The following is a 27,663-nucleotide window of genomic DNA, read 5'->3' as shown; positions in this document are numbered from 1 at the left end:
TATGGACTTAACCTTCAGACAAAACAAAACCCTCATCTCATTAGCAAGAACAATTCTTCAGCAATCTGCATTGATAGGCTTTTGTGTGTAGAACGAAATTATCTTGCAGAAGGCTGATGCATCATCCCAATTCATCAGCTGACCATGAAATTTAGTACAGTAGCCAAAAAAAAGCCATTCTTAATTAACATTTCAAAGGACTTTAAATAGGAAATGACAAATAAGACAGTAATTCATTATCTCTGCGTTTTTCAACAATACAACTTCTGAAATACTCAACTTGGTTCTATTATTTAGGGCTTCCGAGGACACCAGAAACGAGGAAATTTGAGTCAATACATGAAAATGGTGACAAAACTAGGAAGATTCTTTTACAGGATACTTGAAGAGTTCAGTCTGTTTACTTTAAATAAGAAAATTCAAGGAGCATGAACATTTTGTTCAGGGTGTGAAACATGGCTGAAATATTTCAAGAGGCCTGAAAATTATTCAAGAGCTAGTTTTCCTGTGCATGTGCACAATAAAAAGTCATTTGCAAGGCACTTGAGCTACCACAACTCATCTGAAGAACATTAACTCAGTAAACCATGATTATTCAACCAGCCACTTGGAATTGTTTGTGAACTTCAGGATAATACCAAGCACCTACACTGAAAACAAACTTTTAATAGAATCTTCAACAGAATTGGCAAAATGATGAGAACATCAATGCTTACAGCATGGATCTAAACAAAAATCTGTAATTCTGAGTCTGAGTTTAACAGCAAGGTTAATTAGCCACTGGAAAAGCTCAGTAGGAGCTCTAATCTGTACTCAACTGCTTAGTAATATTTAAAATTAGGAATTGATTAAAAAATTATTTCTACTTCAAATAATAATTGTGAAAAGGGAGTCCTGCGTTATATAGGAAATCAGACTAGATTATCATAAGGGGCTCCTTCAGGGATCCCTTTTACTTTAGGGATGGAATAATAAGACCTCTCTGAAGACAGAATGAACACAGGAAAAAAGGCAAAAGACAATGGAGAGATAAAAAATAAAAGGTTTCATTTTTTTCTCTACATTTTTGAATTATTGGATACTAACTGGAACAAGAAAAAGAAAGGTGGATGATCCTAAGAGTACATAGAAAAATTTTTCCTCCTGTTTTTGGTGAACCATGAGGAAAAAAATCCACAACTCTTCACTTCTGTCCTCCATTTTAGCAGAATGAATTTCTACTTTTCTTACATCACCTTAGAGATCACCTTCATAACTGCAGGACTAGTTAGCTCTTCCATATATTCTGCTAAGAACTTAAGTGGCCCAACCATGGTAAAGTTATGGCAAGCATTTAAATATTTACAGTAGGCAGTGACTCCACCTTGTCTGGAAATACTTTATGCTGACATCTGTAACAAAACATTTTGAAAAAAGGAAAACACAGACTATATGGAAGGTGCTACCTGCCTCACTCTGGAGAGGATTAGAGCAGTTGTTATGATACAATCCAGTAAACATTTTAAAAATGGACAGCAGCTTTGACTGAGCTCTCATTCATACCTTCCTCTATCCTTAAATTGCCAATCTCTCAGACTAAGCAGTAAAGTTTAGATTACAGCCTACCTATAGCTATTTACACCTCTCTCAATTTAAATCCCTTTAATATGAATAACTTCCTGATTGTATTTTTAATTAACAATATCAAAGGATTTATTTGAAATTATTATTAGGTGACAGAAAGTAATATAATAGTTTCACCAGGGTGAAAATCCCAGTCATCATATGGACATATTCAATTCAGGATGGGGCAAGAATCAGGTGTTCTGCCATGGTAGTTACTCCAGAAATTTTGGACCATGAATAGTTACCAATCTAATATACTCAGCTCTAATCCAATTATGTAACTGGAAAAAAGAGCTTTTAAATATAAATATATTCCAGGGAAGTATTTAAATCACCTATATATAGTAAGCTAATCAGAAAGGCATTCATTTAAGAACTTTGAGTTTGGGGCTTGCTATATTTCTATGTCTATTTTGTTTCTACAGCAGGAGATTGTGGCTATCCTGGTAAAAATAGTAATAATTATACATATATAAAAATATTTTCAGGCTAGTTTTAATTTTTGAAAATATATTATTAAAAAGTTTAATCTACATTAAAATATTCCTGGTTTGTTTGCTTTCAACAGCATTTCATTATTCTCTCCTAAGGGTTGGCTTCTTGAATGAAACTAGGGCTCCTATGAATCAAGCAGGATCTGCAATAACTAAACAGCTTGGGACACCATGGGAGTCATTTGCCCAGGTATGCATGAGAGAGCCTGCTGAGCTCAGAGGAATGGAAGCTTCTGTTCTGAGCTGCAAGATCCTTGATGCGAGTTATACCCATAATATGAACTTCTGGCTAAATGAAGAGTTTCCAGTCCATTTCAACATGAAAATATTTTCATTTGGTAATATCAAGCTTGGATTTTAACTGAGAATGGTGAAATGAAAGATCTGGTTCTAGAGTAAAGGTAGTATTCTATAATGTTGAAATAGCAAAATTTTTAATGAATTTTAAAAAATGTTTTACTTTTCTCCATTATATGAAGAGTGAGTGAATGCTTCAACATTTGATATAAAAGGGTATGAAAATGTGAGGGGAAAAAGCAATTTAAGAACTTATGAAACTTGCATAATTACTTCAGGGAAAAAAAAAAAAGATTAAATAGGGTGCAGCAAAAATCAAATTGGAAGCTTCAGAATTGTAACAGACCATAAAGTGAAGAAAAAATTTACATTTTTATGGGAAGACATTTTATGTGGTAAGACACAGTGATTTTCCGCAGTATGTGAAAAAAGAAAATAATTTTAGCAGCTGTGTTTTTAGGACAGTTTCTTTTTAGAAGATCAATAGTTACACACAATGGAAGCCTATCTAGATATACTTGGTAGTATTAATCAACTGAGAAATACCCCTCCAAGAGCTGAAAGGTTTATAGTCCAATCTTCTTATGATGATATTACAGGTCTGATTTAGACCACCTCATTTAGGTGCCTTGGAAAACTAAGGTGATCTGGTTTAATGGAAAGAAGGACATACCTCCTGAGATTTTGAGATGCAAAAATTATGTACACAATCTCCTCCTTTCTTTTTATTGACTGTAGAGAGCACTTACAGACTCACTGTAAGAGGACTGGGGCATGGGACATCTGAATTTTACTTTCAAATTAAATATTCATAATGATGAACTAAGTCATCCTCAACTTCTTTTATGAACTAAAATAACTAAACACATATTTTAAACACATATTTTGAAACAAAAGAAAAAATAACCAAATTTTGTTTATCCTTTACTACACTGTATGTGGAAATTAGAACAAGCTTATTAACAACTTAACTACAAATATACAAATGAAAAGAAATGACCACCATCTTACAATCAATAAATGGGTCATCTTCTGTGCTTCTCTTGTCAATGGATCCACAATAGCAATAATGTCATAGAATGGGTCATTCTCTTGGGGCTTGACTTTTACTACGCTGTTAAAAAAGTATTAAAAACAAGTGACATGAAAACTCTGAACTGAATTGGTTGAAATGACAAACTTTAGACATGAATTTGTAATATCAGAGGCACTTAAGATTTTACTGCTCAAGAAAATATTTCCTTCATTTCAAGCAATTATCATGATGGCTTGTTGTGATACAATTAGAAAAGCTAAATGTGAACAGGAGTAAAAAATATAGCATTAATCTACATACTTCTATACTGGCTATTGATTAGCTACATTCTCTATAATAAAAAAAAAAATTTAAAAAATTAATGAAATAAAACACAGTAAGACTTAAAAAAGAGCCTTTTTGTCATTTGTCCACAGTTAGCTTCTTAGAGATGTGGAATCATTAGATCAGACATGCAGTGGAAGTGACAGAATTTATAAAAAAAGAAAAAGGAGAAAAACGGCATCTGAGAAGTGTAAAACTTGAGGCTGGACTAGATCTATGCATTCCAGAATATAATTCAGTTTGATAGAATTGATTAGCCTAGGTCAAGGAAATCCTAATTAAAGTACTCTGGATTTGCAGGAAGGAAATGTCAGTAAACTTCATTTTAAAAAAGGAGAAAAAAAAAGTCATATGCTGTAAATACAGAAAAGGGGCTATCAGAATTTGTTTTCCACAAAACATATGATAGCAGCACAGTACTAACTGTTACTAGTGTAACTTTGAAAAAGGTGTCAGCCTCTTAGAAAAGGCTATAACTGATTTCACTCCTGCCTTCAAAAACAGGGACAGCCCATCAGCACACACACTGGAGCACCTTTACCAACAAAAAAAAGTAGAGATTTGGAAACAGCATGACAAAAAATTTTATAAAAATTTGTAATTTGATCACAGTTTTTGTACTATCATATGTCCTTTTAAAACATGTACCCATGTGCCCTTTTTTCAGCAAAGGGCAAGCTTGGGAAATCCAATAGGTATTACTAATGAGTTTATTAAGAAAAAGGTAAAGATGCATTATGCTATGACAGATGAGAAGGCTGTTCATACAACAGTTTTAAAATTAGAATGCTTACTCAGTGCTCCAAAAGCTCTATGTATTCATCAGTACACTAAAATGTTAATAAAAAATTACTCAAAGCACATTATCATGACAAAAACAAAAAACTGACCTGTGCTGTTCTTTGAGTAATTCAACATCTTGTCTCATCTCCATTTTAGGCAAAGATGACAGCAGAGCATCTATTTTCATAATCAAATCACTGCCACTGTATAAAAAAAAGGCACATATTGTTTGGTTTTCATTAGAAAAGGAGTAAAACATGAATGTTTTAATGTCAGTCTCTTTGCATGAGGCATATTTAGGAAGCCCACATCCCAAACCTGGACTCTAAGATGATTAAACACCTCGAGACTTGTAGCCTGGAGTTAAATCTTTAGCATGACAATGCCCTAGAACCACGGCAGCCTTAGCTTTGTCAAATGTACACGTCTTAATTTTAAGAGATGCAGAATCCGCAGAGTTATCATTCAGCCTCTATCATTCAGCAGTTCTTTTCCTCAACTGATGGGTGTTCAAATCTGTGTAATTTGATAAAAATGTGGGGCTTGCTCCATAAGACAAATAAAATCTGAATTAACAACAAGTTTTCATTTGTCACAAATTTGCCAAAGAGATTTGATTCAGAATCCAGAAAAGTGATTTTTTAAAAATTTTTCCCATTTATGACAACATCAAGGAACAGACATAAATGACCAGGTTTTAAGTTTGGCCACATATTTCAATTTTTTCTATTGAAATTTTCTATTGAAGTTTTCTTTGAAAATCTTAGTTCCATTTCAGTGTTAAGTCACAATATTTGTCTAAATACTTTTTGACTCTCGCTACTTGAGTTCTAGCTCTTGTTGATTTTGTTTTTGTAGTGATGATTCTTTCAGTTGTGCCAGTCCTAGATAATAGGAATGATACTCAGAAAGTTGACAGACACTGCAAGAATTTTGCTTTCTTCTTTGTACACAAGCTGTATCCTTAGACTAGAAGATGGCCTGAACTCATAATTTTCTTCAGTGAACAGATGCGCAAATGTTGTCTACCATGGTGTCAGTGCACAACACTATGCCTCTACAGGCTCCCTTACTAACAATTCCCAAAGACAATGACTTCAAATATTAATACTTTTAATACATTAAAGCCAGATTTGGCTTAAGATGCACTGTATTTTATCAAGTTTATTATTAATCTTTACAATTACTCTAATGTAAACAAAACCTAGTAGGAATCGCTTACTGTTAGCTGTATTCTTGGTTGTAAGGACAGTGAAAGTAGGGCAAGTATTTGGAGTAATTCAGCAGAGCTGCACACATGTTATGAGGCAAGAGAATTTTACCTTTTACTACTGTTTCCCATCTCCTTGACAATAGCTTTAATCTTTTCTGCTGAGGTACTGTATGTTATCTTTTCCAACAAATTAAAGTCTTCTGCATAGAATTCATTTTCATCTAAAGGACCCAGTACCTTAGACGGAGGAAAAAAAAGTTAAGTGTAGAATGTCCCAATAATGTTGTTTGTAAGTAAAAATAAATTAATATTTTGATGAGTTCACAATAGTGAATATGGAACCTCAATCCCCATATACATCAGTACTATTATTTATAAAACTAATTAAACTTTATAGTAACTATGCAGCATTAGGCTTTTACAGTTAGATGATTACAGTTAATTATCAGTCATGAAGAATACCTGCAATGGAAATATCCATGCTATTTTTCATTATACATCCTTCTGTTAATACAATATTTAGAAATAACTCTAAGGAAAACCCCTCTTAAGTAAAATATTTTAAACTCAAATTACTACTTGTCTACCACACTCTTTAGTTTTTTATTTCTATGAGCACAATCTTGTTCTAAAACTTGTCAAATTAAGCAGAATGGATAGAAAATATAGGACAGGATACAAAATGCATAATATGAGAGGATATAGGATTACTACATTTTTTGGTGTCTGAAGGAAAAGAAAATGCCTTGGTATCCCAGAAAATAGCTTTGAGGATGTTGTTTGGATTTCCTATTCAGTCCAAATTGACCCAAGACAATTTCAATAGCCTACAGGGCTCCCAGGATGTAGAATGTCATAAGTTTAGTGCTGAAGGCCTCTTTCCCAAAATTCAACTGCTTCCTATAAAGGAGAGGTTATATAAACTAATTCCACATTTGATTTTTTTATTAATGATGCATAAGATAGATGAAACCATAGTGTAATTATGAAATACCATGGTAATTTAGAAGTCATAGTTAGAAAAAATTAATTTCCTCATAAAAGCAAAACTTCTGTGATGAAATAGCAAGGACAGAAATGAAGGCTATCCCATGTCTTTTTAAAAGTAATCCTTTAGAGTGAAAACCCACTTTCAGAGATACACATTATTAAATTTATTCAAATATTTTAATGAAACTTACTTCCCCAAAACTTAAAATATGACATTATCTGATATTATCTCCATTAGGCATGGAAAGTAGTAATAATAATTTATAAAATAAATTCATTAATTTAGTTATGAGGGAGCTGACATAAAAAAAGCCAACAATTCTTTAAGGCTAGAGCAACAAAAACACTTTCTGTGTGTTTCTGAGCAGTATTTCAGTTGCATCTCAAAAGCTTTCAGGAGGCATAAGAGTACCTAAACTCACAATTTAAAGAGTTTCCACTAATGAGATGCCAACATAGTTTTCTTTCTATTTCTTTTGAATGGTGGAGGAGTAAATCGAAAATAGAAGGATTAAAAAGTAGTTTGTAAATTGTGTTTATAATGTAAGGCATTGACTGTCATTTAACAAGCACTAAATATTGAATGCAACATTATATTTTTTGATCACAGATAATCTATTGACAAACTGTAATTAAGGCTATTGGTTTCAGCAACAAAGTTATTATACTTTTATCTGCATATTAAGAATTAAGACCATAAAACAGTATTCATAAAAACATGGTGTTTTGACTAGGTTAGTATTTCAAGCTCTAATGTAAGTTATATACATTTATTTACATGGTAAAATAAAGATAACTTCAGGATCAAAGGTTATTCTTAAACACCACAAATAATAAATCAGATACAAACAGATTTTGAGAAGTTTGTCAGATTAAAATAGCTGTGGGAATGACATACACACATAGTGCCTTCAATAAAATGGAGCTAATGAACAAATTAGGAGTAAAACAAAATTAAAAGGCAAGGCAAACATTCATACCATTCGCTAACAACTGTCTGAATAAATGGGAAATCAATATGGTGCATTTTCTTTAGTTCAAAATTGAAGTTCCAGAAGTAAAAAAATCCTAAAAAGGATTGAGAGACTTAATTTCTTTCTTACCCTGCCATTGCTAATAACAGCCATTTGCCCAGGAAGTAGCTTCAGAACCTCCTGGCAGAACATCTGGTGAGTTTTAATTAAATCCAGTCCTAAAGTGTTGTACTTCTTCTCAAAAGCATCACCATCCATTCCCTAAAGCAAAGGTAAAGCATGAGACGCTGGAATGATTCAGCAAAAATAAATTTTGTAACAGGTAAGGAAATCAATGATTTTCTTCAAGTTAGGTAGTAACCAGAAATCAAAATAAAACAGGCACCTCAGCTTTAGTTTAAGCACATAACTGCTGGTGGTGAGCCATGGTCTCACAACCACCTAGAGTGCAATTTGTACCCTGGGGCAACTGTGAATAACCATGAGAGCAAAGCTGAGCCTGAGGTTAAGCAATTTTTCCATGATCCAGTACAACACAGCTGCATGAAAAGTAACACTCTGTTAACAACTCAACTGTATCCCCACTTTTAGGAAAAAGATATTAAAGAAATTGTAATACTCTAAAAACCTGACAGTCATTCTAATATGGTCATTGGTTACAATTTGAATGTGTTTTCAGGAAGTCAACATCATCCAGAAAGACACATAAATCCATTTCTGAAATGGGGAAAAACATGCCAAAATTTACATTGGAACTGTGCCTCATCTGTCAAAATTATTCTGATGTGTATCTCTTCATTAGTAATATACAAATCAAGCAAAAAGATTCATTCAGATAGAATTAATAAAATTACATTAATTAGTAACATACTTAGCATACACAGCTTCATTTGAGACCTTTACGTCTTTCAAAACTTATTAAACAATTAAACTAGAGCATGACTCAAAAATATTAATTTTCTAATATGGTTCCAGAGAGTTCTTAGTCTTCCAACTCTTCCTATTAAAAAAGACTAAAATTTACAAGTCCTTCTGAGAGAAAAACAGTAGTTAGAAGCTGTTAACCCGTAACTCAGCTGCACTCTAATGTAGTCTTAGCTTTCTCTGAAGTCTAAATTTTTGAAAAACATTAATATTGCGATTTTAACTAAACGTGAGAACTACTAAAAAATCAACAATTAATATTAAACTATTAATATACCCATATTCTGAGTTTTTCAGTACTCATATTTTCTCCCTTTAAAGAAATTTATTCTTCAGTCACATGAAGATCATCAAAAATCCAAATGTGCTTGAGAAGAAACTGTATATAGGTTATAAACTTCATGGCATGTGGCTAAACACTGTTATTCTCACCACTTCCTTCCAACAAGATATATGTAAAACAAAAAAGGAAGTAATCTAATTTAGTTTGCACTTACAGGGATGAGGAATTTAACAATTTTGGTTCCAGCAGCAAGGGATTTTGCTGTCTCTTCCTTACTGAGTTTACTTAGGAAACTTTTTAAGTTGCTATTGTTTTGGGTTAAAAAAGCAGCCAAAATTCCTCTTGCAATGGCTGTGTTATCTTCCTTTATTTTTGATGAAGGATTGTTCAAAATTCCAACTCGTGTATGACTGCTTGTTTTCTGCAAAGAAAAACACAGAACAATTAGTAATTTTACAGTTCCATCTGCTGTTACCTAATGTATTCATATCAGTTATAACTATGTGAAATGCTCTTAAGTATTTAATTTTTTGCAGCTATTTGTCTTTCGAAAAGATACGTCAATGACTAATTCAGAACTCCAACTGTGAGTAAAAATGTGATTAGTAAGGATTTTCCTATTCTGTGATACAAATTTCAAACAGAAGTATTAGGTTTTTTTACTACAACAATTGTCTTTGAGCATTTTGCAGAAGCATGTTTTTAACAAAGGACATACACAAGTGTTCATTTACAGACTTAGAACTATTAATTTTCAGAAATTATTGAACTAAGCATAAAATAAATGTAAGAGAATTTATCCACTTATCACTTTAATCTTCAGCAGCAGCAAAATCTTTCACTTGCTAAAATCAGTGATGCCACTCAAATTTTACCAGAATGTGATGATTCTATGGTAGGATCAAATAAGATAACTAACTGAAGAAAAGGTAAATGGATGCCAATGCAGGAAAGAATAAAAAAAATAAGGAATGCAATCACTGGTATTCAGCACTGGAGAGGCTTCCATGAAGTATTTCCAAGATGGTCAGAAAACTATGAGGAAGCACTGAAGACTGGGCTTGCTCCATCTGGCAAAGAGGATACTACAGAGAACTTGAATACTAACCAACAGCTACTAAAGGTGGAGTGAAAAACACGACAGGGCTAAACTCTTCCTGGTATCAGAGTGTAAATAAGGGGTAATACTCACAAATTTTGGCCTGGCAGAAAAGAAATACAATAGAAAGGCAGTGCAACACCAGAGTAATTTGAAAAGGGACAGAATCTCCTCCTTGCAGATTTTCAGAAATCCTTCAAACACACAGCTGACCTGATGTAATGAAGGCAATTTGAATGGGAGGCTGAACTGGATGGCCTCAAGAGGTCTCTTCCAGCTAAGACAGATCAAAATTTTTTCTAATGGAAGTAAATATCTATCAGTGTTTCTAAAATAGCATATATTAGCTGATATACCTAGAAGTGAATTTTCTTCAACCATTTTCACCCTCAGATTTTTGCACACTTTTCTTCAAATGCTGATGGCAAGTCATGAGCAAGTGTGACTAAGCCAATTCTGCTACTATCAGGAGTTATACTAGACCCTGACTTGAGAGATAAAAGAGACTAGAAAGGAGTAAATAACCTCAATACAAATCAGTGGACTTAAAAAAAAATTATTTCTCATGAAATTTGAAAATCACTAGCAATATATGAAATTTAACTGATGTTTCAGGGTTTTTCCTAGATTCTCCTTATCGACACAAGGGGAGTTGCCCAGGTGGTGCTCACCTCTTAGATGGGAGCTGTGGCACATTTCTCCTGCTGAAGAGGGTTAAAAATCAAAGCTACATAGGGCGTACATCTGTCAAGCCTGAGACACAAATCAAGCAGTCCAAGAAATTAAATGTTTTTCTGTAACAAGTGCTTGTACTGTATAGTTTTTATCTTTTTTTAAAGCCTCTTTCTAAGACATGGTTGTTATCACATTTTCTTGGCAACATCCCAATTTTCTAATTCCCTTATAGTGGTTCCTATTTCATTCCTGATTAGAAAATTTAGATGCTTTCCTGATTTCAGTTTAAGTACTCTTTTAACCTGCCCCAAACAGAGGGTCTTTTTGTCATTCATATTGGTGTGACATTTATATTTTCTAAAGTATATTTATATTTCAGACATTCATACTTTTAATCCTATTATTAACACAGAAGAACTTAAAAATAAGCAAACTCATAAATGTGGATTGTCGTATTCTGGATGACCCTCCTATCATATTAAAACACACAGGAAAATTTATCTTAGAAGGACACAAACAGTACATGGAAAAATAGTTGCTTCATGGCCACAGCTGTGTCACATAAATCAGGAGAACACTGCTTCATGGTTCACATCAACAGGCAGTATCCTAAAGTCTTTCCAGGTAAAATTCCAGGCTACCTGATGGGAGAAAGTCTAACTGGGAAGAAATTCATCCTTTTAATACACAGTGTCACAGTTTGTCTCCTGCCTCACGAATTCATGAACAAAATGATCATTTCCCCTCAGCAACTGGGTAAAACAAAAGCAATCTCTTAAGTCTGCACCTGACCAACAAAAACAACAACAGAGTTGCTATACTTTCATTCAAGAGTATGATTTTTGAATGTGCAGAGAGAGTTGTTAAGAACATACTCATAATAATTATTTTAATAAAACCTGCTAGAAACTCACCAGACTTTTCAAGGCATTAGAAAGCAGTTGTCTACCAGCTGGCTGATCAAAATCAGCAATAATCCAGATAGTAACAGCATACAATGCATCTTCATCTGAAAATTAAAGATAATCCTGTTTTACATTCTGGAGGATCTTCTCATGACTAATGAAGAACAAATTGTGTTCATCATTTCAAAATTCATGTGTATGTTTGACTGCTGACTTCAACTGTAAGAACGATCTTTGCCACATCAGAATCTTTTGCCCTCTGAATTAAAATTCTTAGAAGACAATTTATCACATTAATAGAAGAGAGTCACTAAAAGAGCTGATCCATTGTTGGAGCATTGAGACAAGAGTGCCCTAAATAATTAGTTCCAATTAACAAAACTTGCTTTACCAGAGGTTACTTGTAAACATTTGATGGAGGCTGATCATATAGCCAGAAATTAAAAGAATTAAGTAGTTACAGGACCACATAAACTAGGCCACTCATATTCCCTGGAAGCAAAGGGAAAGTCCTTCAACTAAAGGTAGGAAAAAATTTATCATTTCAGGACACAAATGGGAATATACTAAATACAGTCCAAGGAAAGTAAACTACTGTGTGTAAGTGTATATGCAGATAATTTCTGTTTTTCTTGCTCTATGGTCTCCTGTTCTTTACTTGTCATAGAAGAGCAATGGTAGGTCAAAAATCCTGCAAAATTATCTGTAGAATATCAGTCTACTCAGTCATATCAGTCTACCATACATACCTAAAACATAATGCATAGAGACAGAAATTTTCCAAGGTTCTGGTGAGATGCTAGGAAAAGGTTACTATCAAGAGTTGCTGTGGTCTAGAGAAACACACTGGGGAGAGAGATTTGAAATGTAGATTCCAGCTTAAAGGTTATAGGTTTTACACAAGGGATCTCAATCTTAGAAATAAGCCTACAGATTGAAAGCCACTCATCTGACAGCTCACTGCGATGTCCCTGTTACTGTAGACACAGAATCAAATAAGAGTCAAATAACTTAAAAATAAAGAAATTTAAGTGTCTGGCATTTCTTCCTGACAATGAACTAAGTAAAACTCTGTAAATATCACATAAAAATCACTGAAAGAAAGCACTTCATTAACAGGGTTATTGTGTCCCTTGGTGGACTGATGTAAATGAGCAGCTGTTAACTGTCTACTTCTAGAATTTCATAAGGCACAGACTACTGTAAAATTCCATGCAGAATTATGACCCCATTGTTGTAATTTCTTCTCACTCAAGGAAAAGTACTTGCATATGCAATGAGAATATTGTATATCAAAAAGAATTTGAAATGTACAAAAAAAAAATTGAGTTTTAACAAAGACAAAATGTATAAATGAGTTATAAATCATCAGAATATAAATTCTGATTTATTTTCTATAGAAAGACAAAGGATCATTCAGGAAAATTAGAACATCTAACTAGAGGAAAAATAAGGAGATACTTAATGTTAATAAATTAGAAACACAAGAAATTATTCCTTAAATATAGAAATACCTAATTTTGGTATAAACATACAAACTCTATACATTCTGCACTTGACAATGCTGCAAGTAAGAGTCACTTGAAAACCCTACAGACTTCAATATCCTCAAGTACAACCATATGTATGGAAGCTGAGTCTATCTTCAAAGTTGCAAAAGTCTTGTAAAGCTTTTCCACTTCATGTCTGTAAAATAAAAACAACTAGCCACAACATCCATCCCATTTCAAAACTAGAAACACTAACTATCCTGTTAATTATAATTTATGTTTATAATATTAAGATATGCTCTTCTTCCTGAGAGAAGATACTGGGATATTGAGAAATGTTCAATTTACATGGAATCCTTGGAATATTGACTGACTTGGGATATTTTACTGGTAAATTTCAACAATTTGTAATAGCAATATATAGACAGATGGATAACCTGTACAGAAAATTAATTACCTTCTTTTGTTAAATACTTCATGTTATCTGAAATTACAGCACTTTTATCTTGTGAGTCCAAAAAGGAGAAAGTAGAGAAGTCTTCCACATGAAATGGAACTGCATAATGTAAAACACAAAGTATTAGACTTGAAAAAAAATGAAAACAAAACCAAACCAAATCATAACAATATCCAAGAAACGGAGTTACCAGAGGTGGATCTGAAATGTATGTATCTTCGTTCTGCTCCAAGAATATTGGGGTTTATATGGGAAACTACATTGTTCTGATCCATAAGAAAATCCACTGCATTTACATGATCATCTAACAAACCCTGGAGTAAGAGAAAAATGTAAAGTTTGTACTTTCAAGACAGATTTCCAAGACAAACAAAGACCAAATATTTGTACAATCTTTCAAGTGAGCTTAAATTTTCTACCTACACCAAGTTATGAACAATGTCAGGTCAAAACCATATAAATGTTACACAGGTAGTATTTCAAAATATCAGATACACACTTTTCAATGAACAGCTGCAGTACATTCTCAGTTTCTGGTTGAAAAATTCCATATGAGGACTATCTGCTTAGCTGATCCTTCAGCCTTGAATAATTTCAACATACTGTTTCAAAAGCATGACCACAAATTATTGTAACAACGTAATTGCAGGTGTGAAATTACTAATTTCAATCCATCTCATTATAAAAAAATAATATATAAACATGGCTGAAACAATTCACTGTCAAATATTTCATCTTGCACCTGTTCAGAAATGTTAAACATACCATGTGCACTGACTCCAGGAAGAAGCCAGTGGCATTAAAAATCCTCTGAAGAATAAGTTTCTCCAACTGTACCACATCCATCTCCTCTCTGGGAAAGGGCACGCCATTAAACAGCACTTGAGGCAGTGGGCCCAGGCCACTCTTCTTATAAAAGGTTGCTCCTGCCTGATCAAATCAGAAATATCACAGGATTAAACAGACTGTAGCTGACTGTAGTAAAAAAATGAAACTAATATCAAGAGAGGATGAACTCTAATCTCCAAGCTCTCTTCACTGTCACACCTTGTCATGAGTAGCAGGATCAAAACAGAAAGCATTTGGAAACCAAATGGGACAGATGGGACTCATTTGTCAAACAGAATGACAAAAGAAATTATAGATCCATATACATTCCTGTGAACTTTTGATTTATCATCTTGCTGAGAAACTGTCTTTTATTTTGCTTAATATTCTTAGCAAATAAAAATAAAAATGAAGCAAATAACATCAGAGAAGAAACCTGAGACAGTTAAAGCTGCTTTTACCAAAGAAAGAAGACTAAAAAAACTTCAAAAGGTTTTTATGTTTGTAAGTCAAGCTTTATTTGATAAGAAAGCAGAATTCAAGAGAGACCCCTTGACATGCCTACTAGAAAAATACTTGTGAAAACACTCCTGAAAGCAGCAGGCAAGAGTAAATTTTCATAGTGAGAGTAGTAATGCAGAAACCTTTACAACATTTCCATTAATGACTGAATGGTGACTGAAGAAAAATTTGACTCAAAGGTGCTGTATTTACTTGCTTTAACATTCAGCAACATTTCAGCTTAGTACATGCATTGAGTTGTACACAGTGGAGTATTTCATACTCAGCACAGCTCCCAACATACCTTCCTCCCTTCATCGTATTCAGAATGAACACCCAGGATACTCTGGACATCAGCATGGGGGTACTCACTTCTAAGAACATGTTTCACATCGTCTACTGTCAGAACATTTCCATCTTTCACTTCATGGTACATCTGTAAGAATTATAAACAAAAGAAATTTAAAAATGTAGTAAGTTGTCAAACAACTTGATGAAATTAATAGAAGTGAATAAACAACAAACAAGTATAATATTTTTATAGTGCTCTAGCAAATTTTATACTGGTATAATTTTATATTGCTTTTATTGCTATACTGCAGTTTTTATACTGCTTTAGTAATTACCACCATTGCACATATTCTCAATTTTTTATAAGAGCACTGTTCTGATTGATCTATTATTACACCTTTAGTCTAAATCTGAAGTGGCAAAAAAAATACACCTATGTGAGCTGAATGTGAAAGGTTATTTCTCTCTACTAATTGGAGAGGTAATCTAAATTCTCTCTATAAACTAACTAGGCTAGTTACCTAAAATCTATCGTATACGACATAGTAGTTACCTATAAACTAATATGGGTAGTTAATCCATAGTAATCCAAGCCTAAACTAGCCAGTGACACTTTTTGCTACAGTGATAATTTTCCTTACCAATGTTATTTTATTTCATAGAGTTTCATATTATTTTCATCATACATACAATAGAAATTCGAAGTGAAAATTATTCAATCCATTTCTCTTCAAATAAGAAACAACATTTTCCTCTACTCTGAATGTCTCAAACTTTATTTTATTGCTACTATTTTTGTTATCTTTCAATTATATTTAGCATACCCTCCCTTTTTATATTACAGAACAAAGTAAAAAGAGGAATACAACATTTTAAAAAGCACACTGCAAATTGTATTTTTTGATCTACTCATGGATAATTGCTATCCATGCATGTCAGCTCCCTAGCATTTGTGGATTTCTCTTTTAGGGTATTCCTAGTTACTTCAATTCCTTTAATCTTAAACTCTCTAGGTTTGTCCATGATACTGTGACATTTTCAGGCACTAAACATAAAACCAGAAAACAAATGGAAGAAAAATTGTTATGTATAAATACCACATTCTCTAACTTTTACCCACAGAGCCTTTACATAGATGACTTATCTTACTTCTCCTCCATTCATCTCTCATCTCTGAAGTTTCTGTCTTACGAGAATCTGCATTCTCTCACAAAGTTAACCTGTCTCATTAAGCTGCAAGCCTGGAATACTTCTGTGTTTTCTGCACCCATGGACAGCTCAAACATGACCAAAGAAAAGAAATTATCTTACTGCTTCACTTCCTACACTGGACAATAAGAAAGGGTTTTTCAAATTTTATAGGACTGCCAAAGTGACATTAAAATCCCTGTACTCCAAAAGACACAGAACACAAAGACAGGGCTATTACATTAACACAAATAATACAGAATAAATGTTCATAATAGTGAAAGCTGCAAGGCATGCATCTACTTTTTTATGTTATTGAAGAAAGCCTGTCAATAGGCAAAATTACAAGACCAAATTGGTTTCTGCAGGAGGAAAGTACTTCTGCAAATAATTCTATAGACTATTCAGGCTATACATGTTTTTAATACTTCATTTCTTCATAAAGTAAATGCATATGTCTCATGCTATCACAAGGTAGCAAGATCCTAGCCATATAAAAATTAATGAATTATAAACCAGAAGTAAATAGCTGATTTCTTGTGAAAGAACTAACGTTAATTATTGACATAAAGGCCTGAGAGGTGTCAGATTCCTCTGCAATGTAATTAAAAGTTCTCCAAAGAGCTACTCCAGCATCTTCATTTCCATCAACTTCTTCTTTTGTACTTAAAATGAAAACAATTCCAATTCTATAAAAAAAAAAAAAGAGAACATACATTTTAACACAATATCTGCTTCACACACATTTTAATACAAACATAGAAGAACAAAATGTTTGCATTCAAGTGATCTGCCCAGCACTTGGAGATAAAAACCCTGTACCTGGGTGGTGTTTCCATGACTGGACACAGGATACCAGCCAGACATCCTTTATCAGCCCTACAGTATGCTTAAGTTGCCAATGATGTACTGATTTTACATACACCTTTTAAAGCTGACAATAATTAAGATTTCTGTGAGACAATAGGGTTTAATCACAGTACTTTCTCTCCTTATCTGTCTGAGGGTTTTGACTCTTTGCATTCTTACCATCATCTCTTAATGGCTCAAGTCTTTGTCTTAGTCTGGGCAGTGCCTGTCTTTCATTTTTCCTGAACAGGATATCTCGACTGCATGAAGATGTGCTAGGGTACTGATGTCCCATCATCAGTGTGTGCCACTCCTACTAGTCCTTCTCTCACCTTTTTTAATCTTCTGAGCATTGCACCACCCTGACATTGCCATTCATTTTCCACTCACATCAGTTTTAAACACATCTACTACTAATCCCTAAACTTTCATTAAATGAAAGAAAAAAGAGAAAAATGGCCTACTGGAGGTGGTGCATTGACAGTTTTCATGTAAAAAGCCTGGACTGAGACGAGGCCATAGTATCTTTATGGTCCCTTCCAACCCAAACATTTCTGTGAAAACACACAGAACACTGCAATCTGTCTTTCATTATGCTTTTGTAATTGAATGTTAAAAAATAAAGAAAAACAACAACAAAAGATAAGAACTACTAAAATTTTCAAGTAAAATGAAATAGCTGTAATTTATTAAGGACACAGAAAGCCATTTCACAGGAAGATTTTAAATATTTAACATGCAATTCATCTTGCTGAACTTTGGATATCCTTCTTTATTAAACTGTGGAAATAAATAGCCATTCCTGAGACCAATTCACTTTTTCTCTCAACTAGGTATCCCAGGTCAACCAGACTGTTCCTCAGAAGTGTCCCTTCTCTCAAACAATGACTAGTTCACTTTCAGAAATTCAAAACTCAGTGAGGATAAACTCACTTTGGTCTTTAAGTGTGTATATCAAAACAGTATTAGATAAAACAACTGCAATTGAAAGAACCGAATTTTAAAAATTCTCTGAAAGCTTGTTTTACATACTAACTACTTTTATTAGAATGCAACTTTGCAAGGGCACCCAGTGGGACTACTTAACAAGATAAATTTTTGTCAGAATTTTACAGTTCATTTTACACATGCTTAGGTATGTTATACCTTGCAATCTATTTGCTTAAGAATACTTAATACCTGAGTAAGCTTGACACAAATAAGTATGCCTTATTACAATGTTGTTGCATTGGACTTCACTTGAATTCACATCCTTGTCTAGTAGAATAGAAGATTTTTCCTCAAGACTTTCAGTTTTCCTTACCTAAGTGGTACATAATGAAGATGGTATAATTCTGCCAGCTTTATATAATCACCAGTATCTTCTTGGACAGGATCAATAAAAAGTACCTAAGAAGAGAAAACATATCAGGCATCTGATATTTATTCTTGATGTCTGTTTTTATTTTTTCTTCAGATATAAAATCTAAGACAAGAACATTAGTTTCCAGAGGAGCTGCACGCTCCAGCTGTTTTCAATTTTTTAGTGCATTCATTGTAAGAAAACATTAAGACTATAAATGAAAATAACATCAGAATAAAGGAATTCAGACCAAATGGTGAAAATAGGACTTAACCATTTACTGAACCTCAAACCAAGTGATCCCATTTTTCTCTTTTTGTGACTTTATGCCATTATGTTGTTTTTATTAATAAACTCCATATTTATTTTAGAATGACATAATGCTGATTTTTCTGTTACATCTTTTAATGAACTATCTTCTGTTTTGAGAAAAGCAAACAAAAATTAATCAGCAGAACTCGTTGGCTAAAAACTAAGTAGAAAATGATCTTTCGGAAAGAATTCTTCCTTCCTGTCTCAACTATCTTTGTAGTCACTTAGTGTAGCTTGGAATATAAACTCAGATCTTTCAGGCATGCATAGAATCTAAAACTGGAATGTGTCTTCATAGACGAATTATTCTTATGAAGATTTAATTGGACATCTGTACCTCATTTATTCAACTTTGCACTGCAACCTCTCCTTACAATTCATCAAATTTGCTAAAGTAGCTGAAATGAAGCAGAATAACTTTAAAAATTTTGGACACCCCCTTCAGATAATAGTGAAATGGTGTGTTATAGATTTCTATAATATAGCTCTTATATTTAACCCTGAATACATAATGCAATCTACATCACATTACACACATCTTACACTTCATGGTAAACACACATTTTTTATTAACTATTGCTAGTATTTTCATTTTCTTTCCATACACAAACTTCGCATCACTTCAAGCAACTACATCAAAGACAAAGGGATCATCAAGTGCACCCTCAACTTGCAGAGCTTTGCAGAGGACACCAAGCTAAGTGGTGCAGCTGACACACCTGAAGGATGGCAAGCCATTCAGAGGGAGCTGGATAGGCTCACGAAGTGTGTCCATGGGAACCTCACCAGTTTCAACAAGGCTGAGTACAATGTGCTGCATCTAGGCTGGGGCAACCCTCAGTTTATCAACAGGCTGAGGGATGATCAGATCGAGAGCAGCCCTGCTGAGAAGGACTTGGAGGGTGCTGGTGGATGAGAGGCTGGACCTGAGCTGGCAGTGTGCACTCACAGCCCAGAAAGCCAAATGTATCCTGGGCTGCATCCAAAGCTGTGTGGGAAGCAAGGCAAGGGAGGGGATTCTGGCCCTGTGCCATGGTGAGACCCCACCTGGAGTGCTGCATCCAGCTTTGGGGGTCCCAGCACAGGAAAGACATGGACCTCAAGTGGGTCCAAAGAAGGGCCACAAAAGCAATCAGAAGCTGAAGCACCTCTCCTGTGAGTACTGGGAGACTTACAAGAAGGAGAGGGTTTTTTTACCAGTAGTAGAGACACTGTAATGATAGAACAAGAGGTAGCAGTTTTCAAGTAAAAGAGGGCAAATTTAGACTGGATATGAAGAAATAAGGATGGTGAGACACCAAAGGTGTTACAGGGGAACTGGTTGCTCAGAGAAGCTGTGGCTGGACCACAATTAAAATTGTTAAAGGGCAGGCTGGAGGAAGTTTTGGTTCCAGGTTATTGCAAGAGAGCTGGACTAGATAACCTTTAATTAAAATTGGGTTTGCAACCCAAACCATTTTATGATTCTAGGGTTTATAAGATTACCTTTTGTAACTTCAATTTAAATCAGCAATAGCTGCTTCCTTAGCTTACCAAATGATACAGAATCCTAGAGGAAAAATTAAGCTACAAGATAGTAATTATTGTATGCTCTCTGACTGAAATATCTTTTATTCCTCAGTTTATCATCTCTAAACCATGGACAGCTATCATTACCTTCCCTCACGCTTTAATAGTAGTGTATTTTCTATGCATACCATAGCGTGGAATGGAACATAAAAACTCTTCAGAAAACTGTGCCCAAATCCATCTGCAAATCAAACTAATAACCATGTATGACTCACTAGATAAAGCAGTATTCCCTACTCTTAGCAGATCCACATAGTAAACTAAACAATATATCCAGCATGTGTATTTTTTAATAAATTGTCTGCACACATATTAACGTATATACTATGCAAAAAACCCAAAGTTCTCCAAACTTACCAAATGATATAAATTGCGTTTAATCTCCGGTAAAAATCCAGGAAATGTAGGTTTTAGCAGTGCCTGATAGCTTTCAGGCCACGTGCTATAGCTGTGATCTTGTTCTATATTATTAATCCACTAAAACAAAAAAACTGCCATTTAGAAAATACGCACTGAACACTGAGAAAAATATATAATGGACATAATAATACTATAAAATTGCTCCCTTTCTTTTGTTAAATATTAACAGAAAATAGCTTCTACACTTTATTTTTTCTTTTTAATCAAAATGTTTTTAAGACAGCACACAATAAAACTAATACTAGATGGAAAAGGAAAAAGGACCATTAGTACTGTGTATAAGGATGTGAATAAAACCATTTTTTTTCAACTGTGAAAATTACTTTCACAGTACAAACATCAAAAAAATGTATCACACAGATGTGTGTAACACAGCATAACCATCTTGTAATCCAAGTACAGTATTTATCTTCAACCTGCAGCAACAGAACTTCAGACAGATCAAAACAGCCAATTTACATGCAGCTGATTTGTTCTTCTAGTCCTTTCTGTGCAAGCTGGGGCAAACAGAAGAATGAAATGCAGCTTTTTCAGTTGCAAGAAAATAATATTTTAGTGCCTTTTCCCCTGGTATATAACCTTTGTAATGAAACCTGTGTAAATTCTGAGGGGTAAAAATCACAGTTATTGGACAGCTAGAAACAATATATTTAAGTGGCTCACAATTCACTTATCATACTTTTAAAGTACACTTAGAAGTCTTGCATAATATGAGATATTATGTAGTATTATGTAGCTACATTAATTGCTATAAAAGACAAAGTCTATAGTTTGGAGTGTGCAACTACTCTAGATGTATTTTTCTTATCCTTTAAACACCCTATATCTTAAAATTTTATTAAGGGATAAACTAGAGAAAACTACTCATAAAAAATACTGAAGGGATATTACCCTTGAAAACATTTTAAACTGCTAACTTATATATGGCCTTATGCCTAGTATTTCAATTGTAGTACAAAAAAGAAAAACTGTTTCATACAGAGACTTATCAAAGATGTAATCTCTAAATAAATAACATTAGTTACTTACTATTATTGAAGAGTGGCGAATATCTAGTGCATAATTATCTGAAGGATGTATATGCAACCTCATAAATGCACTCAGGATCTCCCCTTTGATTCCAAGTTCATGAAGACCATGCATCGCTTTTCCTTCCAGTTTAAGAATCTCTAATATACTTTTCAGGAAGATAAAATACATAATGTCCACAAAGAACTCTTGTCATGACAAAAATTATTATAAAAACTAAGAACAATCTTCATGTTAATAGTCTTAAAAATATTTTCTCTTTATATTCTTCCACAGCCTAATGTTTAAAACAACATCAGTTAGTAACATTGTATGGCTCTAACTTATTTCAAAACGTAATTACAACAGATTATACAACTCTTTTATTCATTCAGCTCTATTTTGTACGAAGCAATTTTATCCATCTTTACTAAGAAGTGGAAGGACAGCAGAGTGAAAGCTTTCTTGCTGCACTCTCCTGCCTGAGGCAGAAATCCAAGCTGGAGTACCCGAAGAAGCAGCTTTGCGAGTAGAGAAGCAAGCAGCAAGCGATGGAGACACAGATGAACTCTAAGCCTGCATCATGGCAGAACTCTGAAAACAGCACAGAGGAAACACACAGCCAAACCCTAAAACCTCCCAGAAGACCCAATGGGACTCTGGAACATCTGGTGCAATCTGAAAGTTTAAATTTGAGAATAAAAAAAACCTCTGAAGTACTCCACAGCAGAACAGAGCTGGTAAGACTTTTTGACTGCCTTCATGTCTATATTTTCCTGATCTTTAACTAACAGGGATAGGAAAGCATTAACCTTTTTACAAGCATACGTTAGATTCCTTCCATTTCCAAATTAATTATAACAAATTAGAAAACATATTGCAAGAGAAAAGGCTATTCTCAACTACTTAGACAATGTCAATACTCAAAGCAAAACCACTGTAAATCAGTATTCCTCCTACTGGAACGCTTCCTTGCTCTCAAAAGCTGAGTATAGGACCATGAGCACAACTCCCCAGTATTAGTAATGCTGTGACCTTCAAACAAAAGGTACTATCTTACCTAAAGGGATCATGAAAAGCCAGGTCTATATGAAGGCCATTTAGAAATAAATGTGCTTCTCCAGGTTGAATTCCAAGTGTTTCATGAAAATGCTAAAAAGTAAAAAGTACTGCTTACTTATTTAGGTATATGTCTACACTAACACATATAAATCCCCTTAAGTAATTCTGCAAAACAGACACATCAAATCTCTTCCACACAATTTCTTTGTTGACCTGAGTGTTGGAAAAATATTAACCACGTATTTTATGAGTGCTATTTAATACACTTCAGATGTACAGATACAAATGAAAATAACCTACCTGTACAAGGCAGAGAAAAGGACACATTCTTAGTGTTTGCCAACAGAATGTGAAAATACACACATACAGAAATACAGCTCGTAAGTTTTAAAATGATTTCTATATATCCATTCAGCAAAGGGAGAGCTTATGTATGTCCCTCAAACCTCCACTTGAAACCAGCTTTCTCAATAACTTAATGTCTCTCAATTCTGAAAAATGTGTACTTGAATTGTGTCAGAGAATTAGGACAAACAGACCAGAAACTTAAAATCTCGTCTAACAAAGGGACAATGGAAAAACACAGATGAGATAGCATATCTTTGCCTGGCAAATAAGAAAAAATATCCACAATAAGCAAATACAAGATGAAGGTGATATTTAGGGAGTAAAGCATGTATTATAGTTTTCCTACAGAGAGCTCTGAGGCACAACACCATTCAGGCTGTAGGAAGATAAGTGACAGCAGCAACAACACTAGTGTATTCCAACTCATGACAGAAGTAGCAGTCAGATTTCAGGATCTGCCTTTATTCCCAATGGAGAAACAGAAAACACAAAAAATAAACAAAAAAAAATTAATTGAGAAAGAAGTATTTTTTTTTTTTTTCCGATTTAGTTCCCACTTGCTAAACAAAGTAAACATGAACAAAAAGTGTACTTTAAGAAAAGCATGCCTGCAGCAAGCAAGTCAGGTTCAGTATATCACTCCAGATACAAACCTCCTATAACTGGTCAAATGAAAACAAAAATGTGAGAACATTGAAAGTGGTACTATTTCTGTAAAGCAGTGGGGTTACTTTCAAACAGTTAAATGTAAGTAGGAAATGTAAGCAGGGAAAGAACTGAGCTGAATTGCAGAATGATTAAGGTTGAAGGGATCACCATGTGTCATCTGGTCCAATCTCCTTCCCCAAACAATGTCTTCCTAAAGCATATTGCACAGGGTTGTGTCCAGATATGCATTCTTGAATATCTCCAGTGAGGAATACTCCACAACCTCTCTGGGCAATCTGTTCCAGTGCTCATCACTTGTAAAGTAAAGAAGTTCTCCCCCATGTTCAGGTGGAACTTCCCCATTCATCAGTTTTTGCCTGCTGCCTCCTGTCCTATTGCTCAGCACCATGGAGAAGAGGCTGGCTCCATCTTCTTAACACCCTCCCTTCAGATACTTACAGATATTGATAAATTAGAGCTGAGATTCTTAATATAATTTTGATGCTAGATATTTGATTGTCTAGAAGTGCATCCACTTTGTCATAAAAACATTGATGGAAGGAGTATCTAGGCATCCGACACTAGAATATTAATATTAATATGATAATATTAATGTATTTTCTTGCTAAACTTCAGCAAATCATTGCATTGCAAGTTGTGAGTTCAGTTTAATGAGACTTTATTTTTTTATTTTATCTATAGAAGTTATTTGTCTATTTCTTGCTTAGGCATCAACTCATTACACCTAAATCATCACGTCTTTCACTTTTAATAACTTTATTTCCTCCCATTGCATTTCCTATTCAACTTTCATTATCTTGAGAGGGAATCATCCAGTTACACACAGCATGGGATCATATCTCTCCTGCTGCTAGATGGATGTACTACAGTTCAAGAATGCACATGACAATTTATTGTGCTCAAGCAGCAGTGTTCAGGAAGTTTCCTTACTTTTATTCAAAAAAATTTTAGCTTTTAGCTGTCTAAAGGCCTTTAAACTACAGACAGGATGTGACCTCACATGAAATTAAAACTTGGTGTGATAGGTGCATAAAATCCTCCTAAAGTTAATGTAGTCAATACATTAATGGAATCATAGGAGTGATTCAGCTGATCAGCCACACAGATATCCACAGTAATTTGTTTCAGATCCAAACTTTAAGTTACTTCTTCCAGTCCTTATATTTAGCAATGGTTAGTTGACTGACCTTTACTTCTTGTTTTTTTCCTTGCATTTCGTGGTGGAAGAGTAGTTTTTGATTAAGCAGTTAGTTTTGATTTTTGTGTTAAGAGAGCTGCAACTAAGGAAAGTCATTGGCAAGACTTCATCAAGAAACAGGAAAAGTCCTGATACCAACACTCATGCTCTGGAGGAATTACGATCATCTGGGATTTGTTTTGCTTTATGTTGACTATAATCCTAACAACAAGGAGTTACAGGAAGAAGTGTATCTTAGCTCTGTACAGAAAGCAATGAAGTGCAGACACTGATTTTCTCCCTTCAGCAAAAACTACAGAAATTCTCAGCATTGCAAGAATTAAGAGGCCCGCAGCTGAGCCCACTCTAAGATCTCTGTGAAAACCCATGGATCAAAGATGTACCCTGCACACAAGAAAACTGAACAGGTCAGGGAGGTGAACTGCTGAAACTGTTTTGAAAGAATATGGAAATCCTCTGGAGATACTAGTCTTTGCAAGGCAAGAGAAAAAGGCCTAATGGATACAAAGCAAAATGATATATGGAAATGTTGCAAAAGTACAGGAGTGACATAAGTAAGGTATAAACCCCTTTCACTACAGTGGTTGGTCAGTCTTAACACCATGTGAAAATATGTGTTCTGAAGATCAAGAGACTAAGGACAGTACCATGGATGTAATGTCACATGACCAGTCTTACAAGAATGGTGCCTAACATTTAACTGCAACACTCAACTTGAAAGAAAAAATCCAAACTAAACAGAGACAGAAATCATTAATTCAACAAATATTAAGTGGCATCTCAGAATAAATCTCAGATCAGTCAAAATCACAAGAACAAGGACTCCTCACACGGTAACAAGGAACAAAAGATGCAGTGAATCAAGAATGAAAACCAAACCACCATCTGCCACAGATGACATTCAGAACACTTTGCAGAATAGTGCAGAATAGTGTGAAAAAACCACTTTTGCATGTGTGATTCTGAGAAAGTGAAAAGCTCAAAGTTAGCATGTGCTGACCATAACAGAAGCAGCAGGGCTGGATCCAACACCAAAGCTATAGAAAAAGTAACTGATACCTATGTTGCTTTCCCAGTACACAATCTGTGACTCAGCTCAACACTCCACGAAAATTGTTTGGCCTTGCCTAGTTGGGTAAAATCAAAATAGAGAATGGAAGAAGTTTCATGAATAGCAGAAAGTGAAATACTTTAATTGCATAATTAAATGTTACCTGTCTCAAACAGATTTTTAGAACAATTAGCTCTTTTTCTCTAACAAAATCCATGAAAGTCACTGCAGTAAAAAAATCTCCAAAAGCAGCAATACAATAGCAGTTCAAATGTCCATCTGAAGAAATAAAAACAAACCTTCTGATTTTCTTCTATTTCATTTTGCATTTTCTTGTCTACAGGTACTCTTGTCAGTGATCTGTTAAAATAAAATATTTGTATCACTCAACCACTGTATTTTTTAAAAATTATTATTTTATGTGAAATTGGTATTTTAATTAAACATCCAATGCACTGTAACTGAAGAATGCTGTGCTTAAGTCTTTAAAAGAAGAGTATCACAGTACCATAAGAACGGAATTTTTATGAGAAATACTGTTCTGTTTTACTCTAGTAAACCCAAGTTCCAGATTAAGGCTAGTTTTTTCTTGCAGTAATATCATTGATATATTTTTTACCACTCTCAGTCTTTCCTCATGGCTTGTTTGCTTTTTTCTGGAAGTATGTTATAAAAAAGTAAGCTGTTTGGTCATCTAAATTATTACCTGAATACATACCATATTTGCATATTTTAAGTTACTATTACTATCTCCATGGTATGCAACTTTACAGCATGGAGAGCCATGGATTTTTCCAGACAAAGGCAAGGAAAACATGCAAAGAATGACCACTTTAAAATTAGCTGAGACATAGAAAAAATAAATTTGCAGACAGAGACCCATGAAAACGTCAAACATTTACAGACAGACAAAGTTTTAGTTTCCTTAGTAATTCCATCTTTTGAAGGTAACACATTGATTTGTCTTTTTTACCTTTCATGAATGTTCTGGAAGACTATTTTATCATCCTCTGCCACAGTGTATTGTATGTGAAGTTTATAATTATCAGGCTTATCATAAAATACTTCCAGACGAGAATTAACCTCTCCGTGTTTTAAAAAAACCCTAAACCATATTAACCTAAATATGACTGTCCTGATAAATGCCAAAATAAATATTCTAGTTGCCTAGGTGAACATTTTTTTCAAAACAGGGCTGTATATGCTTTAGCAAATTTGTATGGGGCTTTAAGAAAAACCGGAGTCACCTTAAACCTGAAAGTTAACTAAGAAAACCGAGAATGATCCTGCTAACCCAGTTTCAAAACTTATGGATAACAAAGCATTTAATAAATCCTCACCTCCTCCAAAGAAACTAATTTAAAATAGATCTTATAGGGTCATAATGTTAATATTTGTGAATGATTACTAAATAGCAAGCAACAGAGCATTATAATACTTAATTATCTGCTCTTTAAGAATACAATAATATGGAAAGT

General features: G+C 34.1%; 1 protein-coding gene across 5 annotated transcripts in view; it reads right to left on the bottom strand.

The window, feature by feature from the left end:
• Positions 1-27,663, bottom strand: part of UGGT2 (UDP-glucose glycoprotein glucosyltransferase 2) — an 80,974-nt gene that overhangs the window by 29,356 nt on the left and 23,955 nt on the right. For all 5 annotated transcript variants that reach the window (XM_023947600.2, XM_023947589.2, XM_086880878.1 and 2 more), the window contains 16 exons: positions 26,485-26,545; positions 22,918-23,009; positions 21,879-22,026; positions 20,787-20,906; positions 18,510-18,595; positions 16,911-17,046; positions 15,183-15,314; positions 14,315-14,479; positions 13,740-13,863; positions 13,550-13,648; positions 11,612-11,706; positions 9,138-9,344; positions 7,846-7,977; positions 5,862-5,989; positions 4,647-4,742; positions 3,408-3,510 (listed from right to left, as the gene is read on the bottom strand). In XM_023947600.2, the coding sequence (XP_023803368.2) occupies positions 3,408-3,510; positions 4,647-4,742; positions 5,862-5,989; positions 7,846-7,977; positions 9,138-9,344; positions 11,612-11,706; positions 13,550-13,648; positions 13,740-13,863; positions 14,315-14,479; positions 15,183-15,314; positions 16,911-17,046; positions 18,510-18,595; positions 20,787-20,906; positions 21,879-22,026; positions 22,918-23,009; positions 26,485-26,545 (1,924 nt within the window). The remainder of the gene's footprint in view (positions 1-3,407; positions 3,511-4,646; positions 4,743-5,861; positions 5,990-7,845; positions 7,978-9,137; positions 9,345-11,611; positions 11,707-13,549; positions 13,649-13,739; positions 13,864-14,314; positions 14,480-15,182; positions 15,315-16,910; positions 17,047-18,509; positions 18,596-20,786; positions 20,907-21,878; positions 22,027-22,917; positions 23,010-26,484; positions 26,546-27,663) is intronic.

This window comes from Cyanistes caeruleus, chromosome 3, assembly GCF_971803275.1.
Source record: "Cyanistes caeruleus chromosome 3, bCyaCae1.hap1.1, whole genome shotgun sequence".
NCBI lineage: Eukaryota > Metazoa > Chordata > Aves > Passeriformes > Paridae > Cyanistes > Cyanistes caeruleus.
This window is presented reverse-complemented; position numbering and strand designations above follow the sequence as displayed.